Source organism: Talpa europaea, assembly GCF_964194135.1.
Source record: "Talpa europaea genome assembly, chromosome: 4".
Lineage (NCBI taxonomy): Eukaryota > Metazoa > Chordata > Mammalia > Eulipotyphla > Talpidae > Talpa > Talpa europaea.
Window position 1 is genome coordinate 21,597,433 of NC_140070.1, and position 25,789 is coordinate 21,623,221.

A 25,789-nucleotide genomic window follows, 5' to 3' on the forward strand; every position below is an offset into this window, starting at 1 on the left:
TCCCCAAGGGTACAAATGCTGAGTTACAAAAGGATATGGTATGTTTGGGGAACAATAAGACTGGGGTCCATGTGCCCTGATCAGATTGTACAGTGACAGATGGGTGTTGAGGAAAGTCGAGGCAGATCAGTTCTAACATTTTAGGCATAAGTTTGTGAGAGTCATGCAATTATTTGGGGATAGAAAGTAGAGTGAAAATATTAAGTGTTTTGGAGGAAGAGGGTCTGGTAAGCAGCATTGGTGGTGACTAAGTGCCAAGTGTCTCCTCAGATTTCTTGTTTGGGTGGATGGATGATGAGGCCATGAAGCAAAATAGCGAATAGCCTAGCAAGAGTTGATTTTCAGGAGGAGAATGATGAGATTAGTTTGGGGATGTTGAATTTGAAGAGATTAAAACACCTCCAGAAGGTGTGTACATGTTTGAAGTTTAAAATAGTGAAAATGTTTACAGGGTAAGAAAGCCTAAGAGGAAAGAGCTGATAAAGACAGGAGTGACAGGGATAAGCAGGACAACGAGGTGATGGATGCACCAGAATGTGTCCGGTGTACATGCAAATTGGTCTTTGAAATAAAAAAGGCAATGCAGACATGGAAATAAACATACAGTTGGAGATTAAAGAGGCGTTTAAGGGTCAAGATTCATGATAGTAGCTGTGGATAATGGATTGGACAGCTTCCTCATTCATATTTTCCAGCTACTTTTATGAGGTTCGTTGATTTAAGTGTGTTTGTGCAAATTTTATTGATTTACTATGTAATCTTAGAAAAGGAAATAAACTTGTGGGTCCCACTGACTTTCTTAACCTCTGCCCATGACTTGGCTTCTAATGAACTGGAGACTTAATGTGTGTCTCCCTCCCTTATTAGGATTCCCACTGGCATGCCAGGTCATAAACTTGCTGGTAACCATGTGAAGACCCTTGTTCATCTTTTGTGTCTGGTAGTTGGTGAAAGAATGCAATCCCTCTAAGTCTTTGGTCTCTGGTTTATTATAACCTTAGTTGCAGGACACGCGTTCCCAGGCCTATGGCTGAAGAAGTATTTTGTTGTTTTTGAACCTGAAGCAGCAGACATCTTGTACACATACTTGCAGAGGCAGGTACTGACAGTGCTACTGTGAACACTGTGCTCTCTGCAGTTCCATCATCATGAGAACATTGCTTTGTGGGTTCTTGTTTCTCTGTCAAATTACCACCCTCTTAAGACATGCTATATTGTTGTTGTGACTCACATGTACTGCCATAAGCTGCTCTTTTGAGTTTACTGTGAATTGAAGCAAATGGTGATGGTTATACAGATGACAGTTTCTTGTACCCTACTGGTAAATACATTGTCTTGGCTCAGTCAAGAATGTGGCATATTGGGCCTCGCTGGTGGTGCAAGGGGTTGGGCGCCGCACTCTGAAGGGGTCCGTAGCCTCTGCAGCATGAGTTCGATTCCCAGCCGGCCAGAGAGAAACCCACATGGCACAGCAGACCTTTCCTGTCTCCCCTGCTGCTCCTCTCAGCAGTGTATTTCAGTAGATTCCCTTGTTCTGCTCCCCATTCTGTCGCTGCTGAATCCTCTCACCGCCCCCCCCCCACCTCTATACCTCCAGTCTACACTCCAGTTTTTATATGCAAAAAAAAGATTGAATTTAAAAAATAAAGGGCATGGTACCTATTTTCATAGATCTTTAAAACATAAATATTCTTTAATGCTGTGACTTTAAATGACTGAGTAATATGTAATCATCTGAATATGCTGAGATTTATTTCTTCAGATTTCTTTGATCATCAGGCTTTTATTTTTTCAATATATTGAGCAATTTTACACTGAGGAACTTTGTAAATAAGTACATATGCTGGCAGAACAAATACCTTGGATACATTCATTTAGGTGGACTCTCAGAGGGTGTGAGCATATTTAAGACTTTTAATACACATTGCCAAGTTGTCCTTCAGAAATAGCATACAAGTCTGTGCTCCTACTCTGAGTATATGAGTAGTTTCCCAACACCCTTGCCAGGAATTTGACATTTCTAACACTCTTGCCAAATATTTGCTGTTTAGAAAAGTGCAAAAATGTATATTATTTTAATTGGTGTATTGACTTTGGTGCACAAGAATTTATTGAATAAATGTAGACTCAGTGATCAAGAGTGCTGAGGTACAGAAATGAAAACAGGATTAAAACATGCCCTCCTTGAAGTTATATTCATTCTGATGGAAGAGACAGGCTAATCCATAAGCAAATATAGTATATACAATGTTTGGTAATATAAAGTACCAAAGTGAGAGAAAAAAATTACTACAGCAGAGATATATATGTATGTTTTTGTGTGTGAGAGATTGATTGATTTTTGGTGAGTGTGGCCTGGGAAAGGTGGCTTTTGAGTGAAGGGCCAAGGGAGTTATCCATGTGACTGTCTGGATGTGACCTGCTGGAGTGAACAGGAAGGGGGAAAACCCTGAGGTGGAGCTTGACTAATGTGTTCTAGGAATAGCAAGATATGAAATAAGGAAAAGAGAAACAGAGTTGAGGTTGAGAGGTAGTGGAGAGGAGCTCATGTACAATCTTAGGAAGATCATAAGGACTTAGAACCAGTCATTTTATTTATATATTTATTTTAAGATTTATTTACACAAGAACTGGGGTACAGGCCAGATGCATGGGAGGGTGAGAGGATTCACCAGAGACAGAGTGGGGAGCAGAACAGGCAGACTGACTGAAATACACTGCTGAGGGGAGCAGCGGGTGAGACAGGAGAGGTCTGTTGTGCCATGTGGGCATCTCCACCGCAGGTGGGGATCGAACCAGCACTGCAGAGGCTGCAGACAGCTTCACAGAGTTGTGCTCAACCGCCTGCACCACCAGGGAGGCCCAGAACCAAAGTAATTTTAACCAAAATGAATTAATTTTAGCGGGTTCACTCTGATGTCTGTGTAGAGAATTCATTGACGGAGGTGAGGGCATGATCAGGGAGATCAGTGAAGAGATACTGATTGCTGTAGTCCTAGCAGAAGATTGTGCTTCGTTGAACAGGTTTGCAGTGGCATGGGGTGGAGGATTGATCAGGTTCTAGATATGTGTTTGAAGGTAAAGCCAAAAGAATTCGCTTAGAGAGAACAGTGAGTGCAAAAGAGAGAGGAACCAGAGATGACTTAGAACATGTTGCGTGAATCATGAAAGAATGATTTTGCCAATAACACAAAGGGATGAAGGAAACAAACGTAGGTTTTGGTATGTGGATATTAGGAACACGGTTTAAAGCTATTAAGTAGAGATGAATAATAGATATCTGTGAAGATGTAGAGTGTAAAGTTGACTGTGTAAGTCCTGACTGTATAGGAGAAATTTGGTGTAGGGATGTAAATTTGGGATTTATTAACACTTAGGTGATACTTACAGCTGCTAGATTAGATGAGATCACCAAAAAAGTACAGAGGGAGAACAGGTCAGGGGCTGTGCTGGGGCTCCTGACTGTTCTCCCTGGAGAACTTCAAATTATTTCTGGGATACTCCTAAGCTTTAAAGCAGAAACGCAAAGGACATCAGGGAGGAACAGTCAGGAAGGTAGGAGGGAAGTCATTCAGAGTGGTGTTCTGGAAGCAACATAAGGAAAGCTTTTCAAGGACAAAGAGGAAATGACTTCCATCTTTGTCAAATGCTGCTGATGAGGGAATAGGTAGGATCACAATTTACTACAGTAATAGAAGCCCCATACAACCAGGAGGTTGTGTGTATGATAGGAAGTCGAGAGGTAGGCACTTCCAGTTTTGGTTGTTCAATAATGTCATATTTTTATCAATCCTCTTCTCCTGCCTCAGCCTGTTCAGCCTCAGGCTGAGGCAACAGTTAAAATATGGTCGCTGAAAGTTCCAAGAACACGTCCTGCTGCCGCTGTGTCTGAAGGCTGGAATCAAAGGATGGTGGCCCAGAGTCGGGGCTCTCCTGACATGCCTGTCTGCATTTATCATGGAGGCAAGCCCCTCCTCAGCACCAACCCCCCCAGCACTCTTATCTTTCAGTCTTGTTGGCACCGACAGGACCACAAAGTCACTCCTAACTTCAAGAAAGGTTGGGCCTGAAACAATTTGCTTTAAGCCTTTCTGTAGGGTGTGAGTGATGGAAATGGGGATTAAGAATGACAGTTGGGGAGTCAGGAAATGTGTTAGTCACAATAAGATTAAATTAATGGGGAGTCAGGAAATGTGTTAGTCACAATAAGATTAAATTAAAAGAAAATGTAATGATTCTTTTTAATTACTCTCTTGTTAGAACTTTTTGCTCACTTGTATTTTGGGGCATATGAGTCTTCATTGTTGGTTTGATATTGTCCATTGTCCTGTGTTTTACTATTCAATGCCTTTTTATTTTGTGTAGAGCGATTTAAATTTTTTACATTTCTATATTGTCAAATATGTCTTTTCCTTTAACTTTCATGTGTTTTTGAGCTTATTAAGACCTTCCTTACTAAAAGAGGTCAGTTCATATTATCTGTATTTTGTGGTTTTGTTATAAATCCTTTACTTTTTATTTTATTTTATTTTATTTTGTTTGTTTTTTTCAAAAAAGTTTTATTTATTTATACAAGCACTGGGTACGGTCAGAAACACAGGAGGGTGAGAGAATTCACCAGAGCCAGAGTGGGGAACAGAACAGGCAGAAGGATCGAAGTACACTGCTGAGGGGAGCAGCGGGTGCAGCAGGAGATGTCTGCACGCCATGTGGGACCCTCGCCGGCAGCCGGGGATTGAACCTGCGCTGCAGAGGCTGTGGGCAGCTTCGCAGCCCAGCGCTCAACCGCTGCACCACCAGGGGAGGCCCAATCCTTTACTTTTTAATACAGGTTTAATTGTTTTGTTTTTTTCACGTACTCTATGAGAACTTAGTAGTTAAATTCAGATGGCACTGTTATGTGCCAGGTATCATTATAAGCATAAAATAACATAAGCTTAGTTAACTCTAACAAGAATCTATGAGGTAAGTACCACTATTATCGCCCCCATTCTCACAGGAAAATTAAAGGCACAGTGAGCTTAAGTAACCTGCTTACAGCCAGTGCTTAATGGGGCTGACTTTAAACCTAGGCATTCTGGCTCTAGGTTTTGACTTTTAACTACTACACCTTACCACTTTCAAACTTTAATTTTTTTTAATTCTAGTATCTTAATACCACAAATAAATGTGACTTAACTGATTTGAAATACCTTCTTTATCCTCTCTGAATTTTTATATTTTTGAGATTTTTGTACACCAGTCTATTAATGCTGATAACCTTTTTATGCCCATAACTTTTATTATTTTATATCCTATAATCATTAGCAGCACATTTCCCTTTTTAATTAAATTTTGAAACATTTTTGTGGTAAAACATGTGTTACATAAAATTTACCATTTTAACTATTTTTAAGAGATACACCTGCGTAGGATTCTTGGACCACTGCAGTCATCGTCCATCTCTAGAACTTTTTAAGCTTCCCTAAATGAAACTCTGTATCCATTAAACATTTAATCCCCCATTCTCCTCTTCCCTCAGGCCACCACAACCACCATTCCACCTTCTGTCTCTATGAACTTGACTACTCCAGATGCCACACAGCATGTGTCCTTTTGTGACTGGCTCGTTTCACTTATGTTGTCTTCAAGGTTCATCCATGTTCTAACATATCAAAATTGGCTTTATAAACCCAAAAATGTTTCAGTGAATGTATTGGGTTGTCAGAAAAGTCATGAAAATGCATCATGATTTTACAACAATTCAATATATGCCTCATTTTACTTATCTAACATCTGTCAGTTGACACTTGGGTTGTGATGAACATGGTTGAGTGTATATATATCTTAGAGATCCTGCTCTCTTTTCTTTTGGTTATCTACTCAAAGAGGAAATCCTGGATCACATGGTAGTTCTCTCTTTAATTTTTTGAGGAATTGCCGTATCATTGCACTTTTCCATCAGTAATGCACAGGTTCCTTGCTAGCACTTGTTAATTTGTTTTGAGTTTTAATTTTTATTATTTAGCCCCTACTACTGTTACATTTATGTATGCCTATGTATGTATTTATAATGGCCATCCTTACAGGTGTGAAGTGGTTTCTTATTGTGGCTTTGATTTGGACTACTCTAATGCCTAATGCCTAGTGATGCCGAACGTCCTTTCATGTTCTTTTTTTTTTCTTAAGATTTATTTTATTTATACAAGAACCGGGGTATAGGCCAGATATGTAGGGGGGTAATTCACCAGACAGAGTGGGGAACAGAACAGGCAGACTGACGAAATACACTGCTGAGGGGAGCAGCGGGCGAGACAGGAGAGAGGGTCTACTGCGCCTTGTGTGCATCTCCACGGCCAGCGGGGATCGAACCGGCAGTGCAGGGGGTGCGGACAGCTTCACAGCGCTGCGCTCAACTGCCTGTGCCACCAGGGAGGCCCTTCTTTCATGTTCTTGTTGCACTACTTGTGTATCTTTGGTGACATGTCTATTCAAGTCCTTCGCCCATTTTCAACCAGATTAATTATTTTCATTGTTGATTTGTAGTTCTTCTCATTTTTATATTCTAGAATGTTGAGTTATTTTTAACTGTTCCAGATTAACTTGATTTTTTTTAAACCAAATATTGGGAACATTTATAACTTAAAACAATGGATACGCAACAGGAGTTGAAACTGGGAAAAATGAGTACTTACTCCTATGTAGCATATATACTTAAACTGAAGTGCACATAAGAGATCAGAGATCATCTTACTCTGTGTGGTGGTCTGTTTGTTCATTTCAGAGGAGAAAAAGTCCAGAGAGATAAAACAAATCCTCTAAGATACATGTATCTAAGAGGCTCATCTCCCTTTCCTTTTCACTAAATTTTAAATTCTCTAATTCCCCCTTTAAGAAAGGCACATATGGATTTAGATTGGAATAGTAGTCAGTTGATATATTAATTCAGGAAAGAAAAACATAATTGTTCACTTAAATTTTTTTTAAAGATTTATTTATGCATACAAGAAGGTATTGGGGAGGGGGTAAGAGGATTCACCAGAGTGAGGAACAAAACAGGCAGACTGACTGAAATACACTGCTGAGGGGAGCAGTGGGCGAGACAGGAGAGGTCTGCCGCACCATGTGGGTAGCTCCCTGGCCGGCCAGGTGATTGAACTTGTGCTTCAGAGGCTGCAGACAGTGTCATAGGTTGTGTCTTAACCCCCTGCGCCACTAGGGAGGCCGTACTCAAATATTTTTTGCCCCTTATTTTTGTAACTTTCCCCATAATGTGAGTGCCTTTTCCATAAATTTATTCATAGAAATAGAATATGTGTGCAACTGCCTTTTGTTGCTAAAATAGAGACTCTTAAATATTTTTCCTGGTACTTTGGAAAGCTGTTGATTGTTGAAAATTTATTTTGTAAGTAGCCTACCCAGGTTTATTTAAATATTTTAGTCTGTAACACTCAGCCTATAAAATGAAATTTTTAGATGCTAAACAGTGTTGTTGAGAGAATTTGTACCTGAAGGGTTGAGAGTGACCCTCCAGGAAGTTTCAAGTTGCATAGTTTATTGCCCCATATCTTATCGTTACTTTTTTGTTCTTTTAAGTAGATTTAATTTTATAATAATTCCTAGTTACTATAGATCATCAGTCCAAAGGTCACCTCCACTATATAGTTGTGTTAAAAGAACCCAAGCTATAACTATCAACATAATTTCTCTTTTTTTATTGGGTTATCAGAAAAGTCACAACATATTTTTTCTGTTTTTCAAGCAAAAAATGTGTCATGACTTCCCACAACCCAATAGGTAATTTATGTCTATTTCACATTCTTTTCCCAGCTCTAGTAGTTAGTGGCTCTGCCATTTATATGCCTCATTAATTTTATTTTGTAACTTATTTTCAAATAAATGTATATATTAACATATAATTTTTACATTACAAGCTGACCTCAGTAATCTTTTCATCATCTAGTTAAAATTCTCTCTGCCTTTAGCCCTGGCAGGCACACCATCCTCCTACCTTGTTCCCCTGATTTCAAGCTCTTCCCTTCATTGGACCCTGCATGGTGCTACCACACCATCAAGTTTTGCTACAAACGTACCCTTCTTCTTCCATCTTCCCTCCTTACAGTGTCCACCTCACAGTTAAGGTCTGAAGTTTTTATCCTGACATTTAATGCCATCTTTAACAGCAAATTAATGCCAGCTATTAATTCCCACCCCTCTATACTCATTTTCTCTTTTTCTCCTAATACACCCATGCTGCCAAGTTATAAAAATCACAGAACAAAATATTGTGAGATACAATATATTCTCTAAGAGTTTATAATTTTTACTGAAAATATTTGTAGCAAGATGTCTGATGTTTCTTCCACCTTATACATTTACATTCATGACGACTTGTAGTTAACCTTTCTGTGTAAGTAAATGCTCATGTAACAGCCCCTCATATGAATCCATTGTCCAGATTTTTCTTTAGATGATTGTGTCTTCTAATGAAGTAACAAAATAGGGTCAACTAATAAAAATATCACCTCAAAACACATACATTTTTATTATAAAGAACAGCAAGTCAAATTTTCAATGCTGAATAATCTTGCAGAAAATAGATTAAAGCTGAATTCATTGTTGAGAGTTCAGGAATGAGAAACTGCTTTTACTGGTAGATGTTTCTGTGGTTTGCAAAACCACTCTCATTACTTTGAAGGTGTTTTGTGAGCATTGTGGGACCCACCTTCTTTCCCAGGCCTTTCCTTGAATAATGGAGAAATCCAAATTGGAGCTGAGAGATTATGATACATACCTGAAGGGCCCTACAGCTTTCTCATGGAGAATGAATCATTTAATAAAGGTGTCAGAACAAAGGGCTGCCAGTCAGGTGTTCATTCTTTGGTTTTAATATATGGTCCTAGGAAAACATACCATAATAATATCATGAAAAATTTTCAGTAGTAGAGTGACTGTTTCCTTTGCTGTTTAAAAGCTATTACATTCTTTCTTTCATTTCCTTTCTTTTTTTTTTCTTTCTTTCGATTAGGGAATAGCTGATGTTTATAGTTGTCCAGGAATAAAAGATTGAGAATCTGATTGTTGATCTAGTTTTTGTTTTATCTTATATATCTTTTGTCTGGTTAAATATCTGGCACCACTGTCTTTAATATTTATTAGTTTTTGTAAAAATGTTCCTTGTAAAAGAAAAATTCACGTGCAATAACGTGTAAGTATATAAAGGAAAAAGGAAGAATTTCCCACTCCTGGCCTTCTCTTTTCCTCCATGTCCCTCTATTGCAGAACAGCCCCATGAATTTTTAGTGTATCCTGGAATTTTCAATGTATAGATAAACATAAACTAAGATAATAAAATAATAATAACATCCCCTTTTTTACTTATAATTATCTTTCGTTTAGAGTTTCAGTTTTGCTAGATATTCCTTATTGAATTTTTCTTTGTTGAATGCAGTACATTTTATTGTAGTTCCCAAGATGGATATTCTAGTAAATGGTTTGTTTGATGAAGGTAGCTTCAAATCCACTAACTTTGAGTTACCCTCTAAGATAATGTGCATATTACTCCAGATTTTTCCTAGACAAAAGATGGTTATAAATATAGCACCAAAACAAATTTATTGTTTATATGTAAGTTTATGTTAAATGTATGACCTTAAAATAAACCACTGAGGCCAGTACCTCCGCAGATAGATCTTAAAACGTCTTTATGGTTCAGGTCAATGGTAAGTTATACTATGTGAGATGAACAGGTAAATATTACTTTTCAGACCTGTAAGTCAGAAAAGACCTGTATTGATTTTATTTTTAAGCATTTGGTATTCAGTTTACTCAGCCTGTCAACCCAATATTTCCTTGTCTTTTAGTATTGCTTATAATATACAAGTTTTACTGCTTCCCTGTATGAAATCCAGATGCTATGAGGTTTAGCCTTGAGACTTGTAGTGAAACAGCGATGCCTGCAAGATGTCTGCAGATTTGCGAGCATTGCACTAAAGGATCACCCTCCTCACAATAGGAGGAAAGCAGTTGTCTTAAGCTTGCCCCTTCTTCTCTTGACCTGGATGCTTCTGCTCCATTGGACAGTAGAGGAAACTTAGGCTGTTGGTGAGCTGCCTGGATTCTAGGTCTCATTGTCACTAGTGATGGCTGCATAAACTAAAGCCATTTAACCACTTCAGTGGTTTTCTCCTCTATAAACTGGGGATGGAAATAGTAATACCCTCTTAGGATTATTCTCATCTTCAAAGGAGCTAATCTTTAGAAGTGGGTGTGTTCAGTGTCCTCAATGCTCATTGATCAAGAATTCTGGTGCAATTGGAAAGATTTTGGCTTTAACTGAAAGTTACCATTAGGTATTGGGGGTGGGACTGCTTGGAAATGACAGTGAGATTTGTGAAAATGGGATAAAGAAAGGGGAGTGGCAGTTAGTCTTGGGGTCTTGATGCCAGGCTGAGTATTAGAACCAGAGACACAGGTCTGTAGTAATTCTGAAGCCCACTGAGAAATGTCTGTAAACCTGCAGTGCTTTCAGAAACAGTGCTGTGAAGCATCCCTTCCTGAAGAGTTAGTTAAGTTTTCAAACTTGCTGACCCTTGACTGTGCTGTGGCTGCGGCACAGAGATAGTCCTGTTACTAGCTCAGCCTTGTCCATGGTTTCTGATGACGCATCACAGTGTTGCTGCTGCTGACGAAGGGACAGCACTTTGGTAAATTTACCTCCTAAAACTGTGTTCCTCCAAAAGTAAATAAAACTGGTGGGTAAATGTAATTAAAAATGTAATTAAAATGAAATGTCTGAATATCATTTGCTATTTATTATAAGGCATGTAAAGAAAGATATCTCCCTTTATCTAGCTTAACAAAAGACAAATAAGCTTGTAAATGGTGGTTAAGTGTACATTATAGATGATGAGACGTAAACAAAATGTATTGTTTACTTTGGGCTCTTAAAGTTTTAATAGCTTTATTTATGTCATCATCATGTCTGTATTTCCAGATTTACTGAGATATAATCGACAAGTAAAATTGTAAGATAGAGTACATTGTGATATGTGATGTAATATATACATGGTGAAAAATTTCTCATTTGTCACTTCACCTCTATCATGTCCCATATTTTGTGTGTGTGTATGTGTGAAAGCATTTACTCTCTACTCTCAGCAAATTTCATTGATCCAATAGTGTTTTCAACCCTAGTCACTATGTTATACTTTAGTTTCTCAGACCTTATTCATCTTCTAGCTGAAAGTGGGTACCGTTTCACCAGTCTCTCCCTATACTCCACACCCACCCCTTCTCCTTAAAAGAAAAATGAACTCATCCAGCAAACAATTATTAAATCTCCACACTAGACAGTTTCCTAAGTTCTATGAGAGAATTAAGGCAGGTCCTCGTTCTCTTGTCAGGGACCTTAGAGACTAGTCCAAGAAACCTATTGAAACATGCTCTAGTAGGAGGGTGTGTGCATGTGAATCAACCAAGGATCTTGTTAAAATGTAGACTGACTCAGTAGATCTGAGGTGGAGATGCAAATGAGTGGCAAGGATTTAAAAGAGAATCAACAACTGACTTTATATTCTGTGGGTGAGAGAGGGGCCATTTCATTCATAAAGCTGGGCCTTAGCAGAGGAATAATGTGGCCTGGAGAAATAGAAATAAATTTGTGTGTGTGTGTGTGTATGAATGTGTAGAGGAATATAGGTATGGAAAACTATAGGAGGGAGGTTGGTAATTGCCTTCAAAATGAAATATTAAGATGATTAAAAATAACACCCTGTAGATAATGAGGACTTATATTTTAGGTTGGGTCATGACCTTAGTTTTCATGTTCAGGATCTACATGGAGTCGGAAATGATGGAGGGAGAAGACTTTAGCAGTCTGATACACTTATTTAGACACAATATAAGGGGTAAATAAGAATTTGTAGCATTTGAAAAAGAAGATCTCTGGAGAAAAAAAATGTGTCTAGTGAATTGGAATAGTGCATCTGGTGTTAGAAAACTCAATTGATTGGAGCAAAGTACAAATTGATGAAAAAAAGAATAATACACAGGGTAATGCTGGAGATAGAACTTTAATGTTGGGGACCTTAAATGTCAGCCCCAAAGAGCTTAAACTCCTTTTATTGTGGTTAAGATGAGATTTTTTAAGTGAAATCTCTGGGACAAAGAAAGGATGTCTTGAACAAACTTCATAAATAGGTTTTATAGACCCCCACCCTAGACCAAAGAGGTCCAGGACACCAAGGACTACAAATCCCATAATGTCATCACCACCGAAGGGGAGGATTGCTGAGAACTGAGGGGGTATATAACCAGACACGTGGGCCTTGGGAGTCCTTGTTTTTCTGTTGGCTTTCAGCATGCTATTGGGGTTCCACCTCAGTGGAACTGGTAGGACGCTTTCACCAATTTATCTCTTGTTCTTTCTCTCTGAGTTATTCCTTTCTTCATTTCCCCTTTTAGTAAATAAACCCTTTATTATCCTTTTTGTGTGTGCCTGAAGTTGAGTCTCATTATAAATTCCAACAAAGAATTTATCAACAAAGAATGTAAACAATAGGGATTCAAAACCTTAGTGGCATTTGGATTCAGAAGGAGGATAGGGCTGTAGGTGAGAATTTGGGATTCATCCATATAAGAGCATTGGTTAAAGCAAAGTAGACTCTGCAAGAAAGGTGGCTATGAAGGAATTTGTGAGTAAAGGATTGAATTTGAGAAATGCCCATATTTGGGTATAGGTGTGGGTATCAGTATTGTGTGGTTTCAAAGATGCCTGAGAATTCGACAAGTGGAAATATTTACTGCAAGAAAGTGAAGTTTTAAGTGAAGACCATAGACTTGGCAAGCAGGAGCAAGTTGAAAACAATACTAATAACATAGCTCCACCTGGTGTTAGGCAGTAGGCATTTTTTAAATGAAGTTTTTCTCATCAATTTGAATTTTTTTCCTCCTGTTTTAGTTGTTCATAAATTTTCACTATTTTATGTGGTAGCCTAAGGTGCAAATGAACTACTTTACTTTCAACAGTATGGGAGGAGGTCACAACAGTTTGTTTATTCTTTGATTTCAACTTTGCCAAAAGCTTCTATTCTACTAGCTCTCCTGACCTGTCTCTGTGTTAGGGAAGATATGAGTTAATTACTTCAGGTTATAGGATTAGAGCCCCTCTTCTATAGCTTGATTGCTTCACCATTATCTCTGCGCTTATGCCTGTAAATTATCAAAAATAAAAATGATTCATATGAAGATTTTATGTTCCATCTGAAGTTACATGATTGCGAATATTCATTTTGTATTTTGACATGGTTGTTGGTGCAGGGATTTGTTTATAACCCTAAAGCTTTTGAAATGAATAGCAGAGGAAATTTCTTTTTTTAAATCCCAAGGAAAACCCTCATCCTCGAAAACGGCACAGCCATCTTGGGTGAATTTGCCTAGACCACTTCCTAAGTCCAAAGCGGCTTTGAAAAGTTCTGCTCTTCGGAGGGCTGGAAGCACCACCTCCCTCACCAGCACCCACAGCGATTTGAGTATTTACAGCAATAATTGTAAGTCGGTCTCACATCAGACTTTGGGGTTTGTTGAAACCTTAGTTATAAGAAGAAACTACTGCTCTACAAATACATCAGAATTTTTGAATCAGAGATATAAGGGATAATAAGAATATATATGGAATTGTTCCGAAAGTTGGGCAGGAAAAATACTTTTTTTTTTTAAATTAATTTTTAAAAATATTTTTACATCATTGTTCATTTTTATTTATTTTTTTTTATTAAAGATTTATTTATTTGTTTGTTTGTTTATACAAGCGCTGGGTACAGTCAGAAGCGCGGGGGGGTGAGAGAATTCACCAGAGCCAGAGTGGGGAGCAGAGCAGGCAGAAGGACCTAAGCACACTGCTGAGGGGAGCAGCGGGCGGCAGGAGAGGTCTGCGCGCCATGTGGGACCCTCCTCTGGTGGCCGGGGAGCAGCCGGGGATCGAACCAGTGCTGCAGAGGCTGCGGGCAGCTTTGCAACCCAGCGTTCAACCGCTGCGCCACCGGGGAGGCCCTTTTGTTCATTTTTAAACAATATTTGCTTCCACCCCCCTCAGGTGTAGTCCCCAGGGAAAAACACGATTTCAATAACATTCTTATTTGAGGAGTGTACTCTGAAACACTGGAAAAGGTCTGTGTTAAAGGTGCCTGGTATCCTTTTCCATGAACGTTTCTGAAGTGCTTTACTTGAAGCACATTTGGTTGGTGTTTTTTGGTCAGTTTAAGGACAGAATTGCAAGTGAGGGGCTACTGGAACCCATCTGCAAATCAGGGGGAAAAAAACAATTCTGTGTACTTTGTAAAAGACTAATTTGTAGATGGGTATTTTGTAATTCTATACTTTGAATGCTAAATTTGGTGTAATATGACTATTAAGCCTAATTCAAGGTAATTTAAACTCAGGAAAAATTTTTTTTAAAGATTTATTTATGCATACAAGAACTGGGGTATAGGCCAGAGGTATAGGGGATGGGAGGATTCACTAGAGACAGAGTCTGCCTACAGAACAGGCAGATTGACTGAAATACACTGCTGAGGGGAACAGCGGGAGAGTCAGGAGGGGTCTGCTGCACCATGTGGGTTGCTCCCAGGCCGGCCAGGGGATCGAACTTGTGCTGCAGTGGCTGTGGACAGCTTCATAGGTTGTGTCTTAACCCCTTGTGCCACCAGGGAGGCCCAAAACTCAAAAATTTTTTTTTTAAAGCTTTCAGTTAATAGGAATTTTGTTGACTGTATATAAAATGGGAGAAATTAACTGAGTCTTCCTTTTCCTTTGCTAGATGTAGTTGGTCTTAGTATGTGTTTGCTCCTTTCTAAATTTCCTTTCTAAATTTCCTCACAAACCAGTGAATTAATTTGAACCACCTTGGTGCACCTGCGGTGTACAGGCATCCCCATGGGTGTGTGAGGGACACAGGATGCAAAAGAAATGGTCCTTATTAGAAGGTAGTTGAGGAGAAAGAAGCTATTAATGTGGATAACTGGAATGCCAGATAAAACAAGCTGAAAAAAGTGTGGGAGGAGGGATTTCTTTCTCTCTGGTAAAGAATCAAGGAGCCTTCTGGGTGTGGAGCTCTGTTGGCGGTACCATACTTTCCCCCTTCCCAGCCCTCAAGTTACATCTGCTGTTATTCTGACTTTATGTATGAGGTAACTGAGGCTCAGAGAGGTTGTCACTGAGTCCTTGGGCACTCAGCCAGCATGTGACAGAATTGAGAATGTGCTTGTGGAGGCATTGAATGAATGACTGAATTAATGAGTTCATTTTTGCGAGGTCACTTAGCTGTAGCTGGTCTCATGGTAGTAAGTAGTTAAAGAGCAGAACTTTAGGAGTACTGGACTATGTTTAAAATTAACAGGGTTTTCTCTACTGTTTGAATTGTGAGTTGTGGTGTGAGCTCAGAAGGGCTTGCATATAACAGACAATTCTCTGACAATTTGAATAGGTGATTCACACGTGCATTACTTTATGGTCATATCACTCTCTACTTCCTGTTTATAAGGTGACTTTTAAAAACAAACTGCCAAACAGATTCTCTCATGTGCTCTGGGAGGACTGTGTAGTAAAGGGATTTGTGACACTAGGAGCTGACACCTTCTGTAGTGCTGCTTAGCTAGCATTTTCCATTGACAGCCATGTTGACTTGGCCACGGTTTCAGTAGTGTCTGACACTCCTAAGGAGGTTGTAAAATGCTTTTGTCCGTTCCTTTTTGTCTTTCAACAAAGGGGTTTACCGTATACCCACAGAGCCTGTCTAGTGGTGATGTGTCCCTGTTGCTGATTAAGCATTCAAATCAGTGAGTCTCTTTCTTAGTTTGATTTGCTAGCTGGGTTAATCTGTTTTGTGTAGTGCCTTGGAGCTTACAGATTTTTTTTCCTCCATTCTCATTCACTAAGAGCAAGCATGAGGGATGTGAGAATGAACATGGCTGCAGTTTTTCCTGCTTAAGCTTGCTTTGATCCTTTTAAATGACTGTACCAGGAGGATTTCGCAGTTGTACAGAAACGGATATTTCTTCAAAAATATTTATCAATTCTACACTCACCCCACCGAGTGGTTCAGAGAGACACTACGATGCTACCTTGTTGACATTGCTGGTCCTGGGATCCTACAGCCTTTGTATAATTCCTTTGTTAGCCACGTTTACTGGGAAAAGAAGTAGGTTGACGATTTCTGGTTTGATTCTTTTCTTTGTAAGCATGCCTAAATTTCCTCAATAAATTGATTTGGCATCTCTTGATTGCTATATTTGTAACTTGCAATTTGTTAATTGTATTCTGGGGCATATTTGTATTTAAGTTGTGAATGATTCTGTGTAGAATCAATTTTATTTTTCTGTGTGTTTGGGAACTCTTGCTAAATATAATTCAATAGCATTGTGATGTTCTTGACATGAAATTATTAAGAAAGATTATTTGATCATATTTTTGATTAAATAACTAGTAGTTTTTGTAAATGTAGCTTATAATTGTAAGAGTATAGAAAAATACTAGAATTACAATTAAAGAAGTACTTTTTATTATTTTGCTCATTAAATTATATTATATCCCAAAATTATTAAAGATGTGTGCTTTCACAAGATTACCTTAAAACATGAAAAATCATTGTAAGATGACATTTTACCATTTCTGATAATGATGGTTTATGGTAGGAAATAATCTTTCAGTCAGTATTTTAGTTCACATTGGGTGAAACATTTGAACCCTTTTAAGGAATATTTTCTTGATTTGTCTGCTCATTTCTTTGTGATGTGATACTATTACCGGCATCATTTAAGAACCTGTGAAATCACATACTGCTGTTGTAAAATTAGCTTCTGATTTTTTGATGCTTCGGGATCCTATAGAAATAACAATACCAATTTTTACAATGACTGGATCGTGTACAAGACAATAAATCTCTAGAAGGTTCTTGTTGTGTCTTCTTTTATGCATAGTAGATTAAAGTTATGATATTGATTTTCTTTTGCAAATTAGCATGAAATACTGCATAGTAGTTTCTATATCAAATGTGCTCATTTATAGAGGCTAGAGCTTATGAGTTCTTCCAAGATTCAGCTAAAGTCCAGTATTGAAGATTGGATAAAAATAAATTACATTTTTAGATTTCAAATAGAGTTGAAGGTTTAAGGACCATTGTGCAAGTATATAGGAAGTCTTGACAGAGCGTATAATTTTGGCATATAAGCAAAAAGGAAGTCCCGGGGCTTCCTTCTCCTTCCAATTTGGCCATGAAAACATGTTTATTTTTGAGAGACAGATGGTGAGGGGAAATATAAGAGATGCATACCAAAGCTATTTTCACTCTCTTGGAAATAGGAGAACAGCAGGAGTCTAACTAAAGAAATGGAGCTTTCGTTCCCTTCACCTTAGTGTTGAGCCTTGGCTGACATGGCATGATAGAAAAGGACATTCAACTTGGATTCAGCCAGTTTTCCACTAACTCATGAAAAGTTGGACAGCCTTTTGCTGTCTTAGCCTGAGAATTCTCACCTGATGTATGGGAGGGGCATACTAGATATTTTCAGAATCCTTGCAGCAAAAAAATGTTCTCTGATCACTTGTAGTGAAAAAAATAAAACAAGGTGGTGTTTTGAGTTGTTTAAGTGATTATGTTGATGGAAAGATTAGTCTTATTTAATTTTATGAAGAGTTAGTTCTCTTTATTGTAAGATGACAAGTAGGTACTGTCTCACCTGCCAAAACTAGTCACTTGGTAAGAATCACCTGGAATAGTGTTGAAAGATTTTTCAGGAAGATTTCAGCTTCACAGCATCCTGTGTTTGACTGGCGATGTATACAGTGGCCAGGATGGGGGGAGGCAGGAAAAGTAATATACATACCCCAACCCTATATTATAAAATGTGCTTGGTACTTACACACATCTGAGTGGCCTCCTTAGTTAAAAAAAATGCAGATTGCTATTTTATTCTTTGAGTGTTTTCCTAGGGTATATAGGAGATATTCTTGTTATTACAAAGTTAAGCAATTTTGTTTTTGGAATTTGAAAGCTTAGACTTCCATAGTGATTTGATTTCAGGCCAGGTAGGCAGATGATCTGGCACAGTAGGGAGTGCTGAGTAAATCCACCCAAATTCAAGAAATGAACAGAATGTTGGCTCTGTGTACATACGTAATTTAATAAGCAGAACAAAACTAATGTTAACTAGATGGCGAGGATGCTGTGTGAAAAGTTAGTTTGCAAATAAAATTCTGGAACAATGAGAAGTTCTCTCACAGGAAAACCTTTGCTTGGTCTTCTCTGAGAATAGCTCTTCATTTTCTCTTTAGACTCTGTAGCACATAGTTCTGTCTTCCTCTCTCCCTTGTTCTTCCTCTCTCCTTCCCTCTCCCTTTTACTTGAACCAGATTTTGACCATAGGGAAATGAAAATAGGATTTCAGAGAATTATTCTGGCATAATTGAAATGATAACAAAATAAGAACAATTTAAAAACTGTATATTAGAGATGGCTGATAACTTGCAACTACATGTGGCATTTCATATATTGGGCCTACAGACCAGCCATCACTGAGTGGTCCTGGCCCCAGATAACACTGTGTGCAGGAGAGTTCTGAAGATGCCTCAGTGGGGCTGAGCACAGTCCTCTTTACAACGGGCCCTTCGGCAGCCTCTGTTCCCATAGCTGACATTCATATCCACTTGTCATACACAGAGGGACAAGTAAAGTTTCAGCACAGCCAAGTCAGCAGCAGAACTCTGTTATCATTGATTCCATTCTATTACTGAAAACTGTGATCTTTCTTTTATTATATGGGAACTTTTGCCACTGGAGAGTTTGGTTAAAATATCTCTGGGTGAGGGAAAATCTAGTTATCAGGGTAGGTTACCTGACCTGCTTTCATCTTAGGAACTGAAATAGAGGGCAGGAGAAATACTTAGAGAGCCTCATGCTTCACAGTGACATATATCCTTCAAGTTGGGGCTTCCTAGAAAGCAGTAGATCAGCTTAGAATAGGTTTAGAAAATCAAGAAAATGACGTACAAGTGGTGAGGTTTTCCCCACCATTAGTAAAGTGAAGAAGCAAGTGAAGGTGGGAAATATGTGCAATAGATAATCATAGCACATAAAAATATAGTCATGTAATTAATCATGTATAAATGAAAATGTGTGTGTGTGTAGCTGGGTTGGTTGGACTCAAGAAATATTACCCCCAAATATGGATTCTGACCTTTACATGTTACAGAGTTGATCTGGGACTGGATCAGTGTTCTGTTGAGCCTGAAGACAGGCCACGAGACAGTTTGTTTCCAGGACAACAACATCTGTGTGTGACAGAGCCAAGGGACTGGAGTATTGTGCCTCATGAGAAATGTGTCTTGCTTTAGTGGGAGGTCTTTTTACTGAGTTCTTTGGTAACTGAAGGTCTTTGTGTTTATAACTTAGAAATGAAAAAGCACGAATTTGGGATCATGGAATTTTTTATTCGGTCTATAATCTAATTTTTCAAAATCTGAATAGATGGCTTATTTGTTTTGAATGTAATTTTTAAATGTTTTCAGAATAAGATCGAAGTGCAGAGTACTATTATATAGGGCTAAGACTCTAATAACAACATTTACTTCCTTTCTTGGATTTTTACTTAGTAAAAACTGAAAGGCTAAGTAAAATTCAATACCCATTTTATATGAGCATCTAAAAGTATACTCCATGAAATTTTGCTTCTCTTACTTCCAGGCTGTGAAGTAATCCCCCTGTCCATCTTTTAAAAGATTATGTTGAGGTTTTCAGTAATGGTCTCTCCAGTGTTGTCATTTCTATTAGCTCTCTGTCAATGCTGAGAAAATCCAGTCTTCTAGATTCTGGAGAAGGAGACAATTGGAAAGAAGGGTAGGAAATTGTCAGAAACTTGTCAGTAGGAGGGGAGGCTCTGTTGATTTGACGTAATACTGAAAATGTCCTCTGGGCACAGGAAGAAGTAACAGATGGCTCCATCTAGAGAAACTTGATGTCCATCAAGAGTGTTTTTTCAGGGTCTGAATGTTACATCTACAGGCACTGTTGTAGGAATTGGGATGGTTTAACCAAATGGAAAATTTCTAGCTGTCTTCAAATCTACTATGTACTTGCTAATAAGGTAGCCATTTCACACTTTTCTAAAATGAGAGTTGATGTAGGTTGGTAATGTTGGGGAGGAAAGTTTCCTCCTAGCCTTCAAAGTGCTTTTGCCTGGTCTAGTAATTACGTTGGTATAAGAGCAGTTGACAGGAAAAAGACAAATTTAAGTGTGTCTATGGGGACTCCACAAATTAAAAAAGCTCCCTGAGAGTCATGCAATTGTATTTATAGGCCATTCTGAACTAGGAAGAAGGGGCGGTGGCTGGGACTTCAAAGGAGTGGGGAAGACAATTTACAGAAAGTTGGGACACACAAATGTTTGGTAAACAAATGTTTTTCATGCTACATGGAGAGAAAAGGGCTATGAGAAGAAGTTGAACCAACAAGACTGGCTAATTCCCTCCAGCCTGTCATACCTAGTTACATTTTTGTAGTTATCTCTGATGATACCTCCCTTTTTGAAACAACCCCCTCCTGTTTTAAGTTCTTTTAGGCAATTAGGAGAAGGTAAAGAAGTACTTCTGTCTGCTGTTTCTTAAAAATAATCAATTCAAAATAATCCTGATATCAAAAGACATATTTTGGGGTAGCAAATTTTATTTCCCCCAAGCAATAAAGAAATTTATGATTATGAGTTAGATTAGAATAGAGCTGGGTGCTTAGAATTGGGTGTCAAATATTGTTTAAGAAACAAACAATAAGGCCAGTCTGTGCTGGGGGAAGGGTTGGGAGCCAGTCAGTGAATGAAGCTCTAGCTTTCCCTCTGGCCCAGTTGGGTGTATGGTAACACAAACATGCCAGTGCTTTGTATGGCTAGCGAGAGGAGATCGACAAAAAGGGTTACCTTTCATGGCAAGGGAGAACCAGAAAACATTTTCCAAGTATTTTTGTTTGGATTTTTTTCTCCATGGATATAGAGAGAAAAGGACAAAGTGCTGTGTTTACACTCCTGAGTGTTGTGAAACATGATAATCTTTGGTAGAACAAAACAGTTATTGTGCAAAAATGAAAAATGATGTAAAAAATATATAAAATTAAAAAAACTAAAATTCCTTGTAGAACAGTGTACTGTTCCTTCTGGACAGTGTACTTTTTCAATGATGATTCTGTTATGGAGAACTAAAAGGAAATATGTGGATATAGAATCATTTTTTAAGGACATTCTAATTTTTTTCCTTAATAAATTGCTGCTACTTTAAAAAAATAGCACTTAATAAAATTTGAAACTTTGAAAAATGTTTTTATCTTTAAATGTCAGTATAGTTTTCAAATCTTTCCTCTAGTGTTCTTGCCATTTAGAAGATTTTAAAAGGTAGATTCCGCTGTGCCAAACAGTGCCATAAATGATGATAATGGTGATGATTCCTGAAGTAGCCACAAAGTCCACTTTGCCACACCATAGCTGAAGGAAACTCTTTCATAAGACCTCGTGGTAGATCAAGTACATCCTCAGCAAAAGTACAATGTGAAAATGTGTTCTCATTTGGAATTCAGAGAGCTGGCAATGAACTCTGCTCTCTTTCCCCTCTACCCTTTTCCTGCCCTAAGTACAAGTAAAAATTGTATGTATACTATAAAGGTTCTGGTTCCTTTTTATTCCAGTGGGTAGCCATCACTGGGAAGAGGAAGTTCAGGAAGAAGCTATATAAAAGTGGTCAGATACAGTTGTCTTATGCAACTGAAAGATACTTTGTTTTTTGATGCCAAAGACTTTAGTCATTTTTGGGCAAACACTAAAAATAAGAATAAGCAAGATAGCTACTCAAGTCTTTGCCATAATTGTTTCTCTATGGTTTCAGATTTTGGTTCTGCTAGAAGATTAGCAAGTTATAAATTATCACTGTTATTTTGTAAAGCTCTTTGTTTATTCTGAAGTGTCTTTGTCATATGATATGCTAGGATTGTCTTTCCAATCCCAGTGAAGAAAGAGAAATAAAGTCGGAGACTGTAGCAAAGCAGAAGATGCCCTTTCTAGAACTCATTGACATAGTATACCTAAAGTATTATATTTGGTCATTTAATTCTTCCCTCTCACTATTACCCTGGCATTTTCCCCTGGGAAATGCTGTAAGTTGTCTTCTGTGGGAGTCCCTTTGCCTAGTTAATTCTACTAAACTCAGAATTAGGTTACAGTCCAAGCAAATTTGGTTAGAATCAAAATTCCCGCAATCAATCTTTCTTAAGCAGTTCTTTAAATACCTAGGACTATTTTTTGGGGAGGGATCTGGAGAGATTTGCCTGCTTATTAAAAATAAAGGTTTACATAATAATCTATGTAAACATTTTTCTTAAGTGGGATTCATTTCCATATTTTAGCTTTAGGACTGAAGCACCTTTATTCCAAGGCAGATGATACAGGTCTAACTCTATAGCAGAGGAGGATTAGATCCAGATCTCATCTTTGTGGCTATTTTTTTTTAATTTTTATATTCCCCATACAATTGCAACCCCGATTTTGACCCCCAATACCCCCCCCCCAACAAAGAGTGTCTCTGGTTCATAGTTGTTTGTTGATTTTGATTTTTTTCTTTCTTACAGTTATTCTTTTTTCTGGCCCATATTTAGGTTTTCTAGATTCTTGTTATGAGTGAGACCATCTGGTATTTTTCTTTTTCTTTCTGCCTTATTTTGCAACTGGCTGCCCTGGACTCTGACTTATCCTCATGGAGACAGAAATGCCTCATAGTTGCCCTTGGGTATACTTGTCACATAGCGTGCAAGACCATATAATTTATGGCTCAACTTTTATCTGGGATAAAATCTGTCCTCAGATGTATGGTCATTCTGGTTAGAGTGTTTACATTGTATCCTTGAGGACGGGAACTACCTACTATCCATCTTTGTATTTGCAGCACACAGTAATGCCTGGGCCAATGTAGATGCTTAGTGAGACTTGATGATTCAAGAAGGAAGAGTAAGTTGTGGAAAATGCTACTTATTGATCTGTGAAGTAAAACGTGCTTTTCTGTTTTATTACAGCTGGCAATGCCGCTGTCATCAAGTATGAGGAAAAACCTCCAAAACCAGCATTTCAAAATGGTTCTTCAGGATCCTTGTATTTGAAACCTTTGGTACACAGAGCTCAAGCACACTTACTCAAGACTCCCCCAAAAGGTATGGTCCTCATTGTGGATAGAAAAGAGGAGACAGGTCCTTGGCCGTAGGAAATTAAAATTGGACAGTTAGAATTATGATATATTTAACAATTATATTTAAAACATATGTTGAATAAAGACATATAATACACTCTTCCACCAAGAGAGTCATTCTTGTTCTGAGTCAGGAGGTGTTTCAGTTATGACCTACTACAGATAAATCGGTGGATAGAACAAGGGTCTAAGATGAAAATAAGTCACGTTAGAGTTATGTTACTCTAAGGTAGTGATCTAAAGCAATGAGCTAGAAATGTTTAGTTTACTTCCTACCTTGGTCCAAACTATGTTCTTTCTTCTATTATTTATCTCTTCATCTTTGTAGTAATCCAGTTTGTAATTGCTGTGGTTAGGAAGAATAACTTTCAGGTTTACAGAAAGTGTATGGTGTACGTTGGACATGAAATCTTTACACTGCTGTATCACAATGGATCTGAAGCATCTTAAACGTTGCCTTTAGGCTAGTGAAAAGAATTAGGTTAGTGAATTGCTCAAGTGAAAAATAATTCCGAATGACCCATATTTATAACAGAATCTGAGACACACAGAAACAGTCTTCCTTCATCCCATTTAACCACTAATGACTGTTCCATTTCCTCTATTTTTTCCTTCTCCACAGATAATGGTTTTGTTTTTCTTTCAAGAAAACTTGGTGTATAGTATATACAATGTGTTTATTAATGATGAAATCATCCTCTTTTTTTAAAATGGCTGTGCAGTCGTCCACTACTTTCCAATGCCCTGGTCCCTCCCTAGGCACTTTCTGACTTTTACATTATACATTATACATTATCCTCAGATGAATATCTCTGAATGTGAACTTTGTTCATTACCTCAGATTCTAATTCCATGGATATCCCTGAAAGAGGAATCACTGGTTTTAAATGTATGAATCTTCTTTAAAATTGCTAATATGTCACTAAATAACTTTCCAGAAAGAGGTCAGTCTCTCCCAGCAGTGACAGTGTCTCTGTTGCACTGCAGCCACCTCAGAGTGTGTTTGTGAGTATGAGATTATTCTGGTAATCTGAGGTTGTTTGCCTAGTGAATGTTTATCAACGCTTTTTCCTTTCCACTGAATTAGAGAAAATTGTGATAAATATTGGCACACAGATTTTTCATTGTGCCAGTGGCTTCGCATCTGTCCAAGGTCTTCAGTTACTGAAAGATCAAATATTCTCTTGCTGGGATGACATCAGTGTGTGAATCTCTGCTTTTTGTTGATGATGATAAACCCCATAATGCATATACACACCATTAACTGAAAAGAAACTGTCAGACTTTGATACTAAAATAACTTCTGGAGAATTAGAACTTCATGATTTCACTGATAACTTTAGAGCAGGAAATTGCAGTGTTCTAAAACCACTCGCTACTGACTTTGTAAGCTTTTGTATCACAAAAGTTTTACTTGAGTGGGAATCCAGGCTTTCCACTTAGAACAGCCACATATTTTAGGAGGTGATCTACCAAATTCCATAGAGAGTGCGGCAGCTGTTACAACTAGTAATTTGCAGATGATTGTGCCCTAGAAATGACTATCTCATGTCAAGTAGAAACAATTGTAGTTTTCTTCTGGTGAATTAACTTTGTAGCTCTGTACCTGTTATTTCCTGGTTTGACAAAATTGTACTATCCTTGATGATTTGGTATTTATGTATCTGTGAGTGAATTCTTCCTAGTTGTATTTTAAATAGTACAGTTTGGAGAACAAGCTTTATTATATTTTCCTTCATAGCTGAACAGCAAGTGAACTAGATTTAACTCTTGGCAGTTTGAGAAATCACACACGGGACTGTCTTTCATCAAGTCAACACTGGGGTAGTATTATGTGTGCATTCAGTATTATTAAAATTTTAATTTCAGCAGTTCTTGTCTGAAAATCTATTGTAGTTTGTTCTGTTAAATTGATATTTAATTTGTGAAGATGAATTTACCTCACTCTTAAGCTATCATTTTAATGTTTTTGGAATACAATTTTATTAAAATATACTTAATAAAGGTATTGTATCTCAGTATTTCTCATCCCAAACCTAAGATTTAGAAGTTAAAAGATTGGTTTTGGAAATGAAACAGTTCTTTTTAAATGACTTATTTTTGTGTGTTATTTCAAATAAAGCATACATATATTTTACAAATACTTCTTTTATGTTTTAGGTCCTTCAAGAAAAAATCTATTTACAGCTTTAAATTCAGGTAAGTGATTGACCATATTAAATATGGATGGAAAAATTATTTTTGTGTGTCTTTTCACTAGTATGCCTGTATATATTCTGAATACTACTGTATTGTGCTATCATAATTCTGAATACTATTATGTTATTATTCTAGTGTATTATAAAGTATATGATTTGCAAATATATTTCCCATTCTGTGATTTATCTTTTTACTTTCTTGAGAGTGCCCTTTGAAATACATACATTTTTAACTTTGATGAAGTTCACTTTTTTATTGTTTATGATTTTGTCATTATATATAAAAAATTGCTTGATAAAAGGTCATAAAGAATGATGCCTGTGTTTTCTTTGAAGAATTTTAT

General features: G+C 37.7%; 1 protein-coding gene across 3 annotated transcripts in view; it reads left to right on the forward strand.

Annotated features, from left to right (window-relative positions):
• MTUS1 (microtubule associated scaffold protein 1) overlaps positions 1-25,789 on the forward strand; it is a gene marked incomplete at both ends in the record, with an annotated part of 94,569 nt that overhangs the window by 12,333 nt on the left and 56,447 nt on the right. The window contains 3 exons of one of the 3 annotated variants that reach the window (XM_084232170.1): positions 13,368-13,529; positions 23,078-23,212; positions 25,408-25,446. In XM_084232170.1, coding sequence (XP_084088296.1) covers positions 13,368-13,529; positions 23,078-23,212; positions 25,408-25,446 — 336 coding nt within the window. Of the gene's footprint in view, positions 1-13,367; positions 13,530-15,987; positions 16,178-23,077; positions 23,213-25,407; positions 25,447-25,789 lie in introns of those variants that run through there. The other 2 variants (XM_084232172.1, XM_084232171.1) reach the window with 2 other exon arrangements.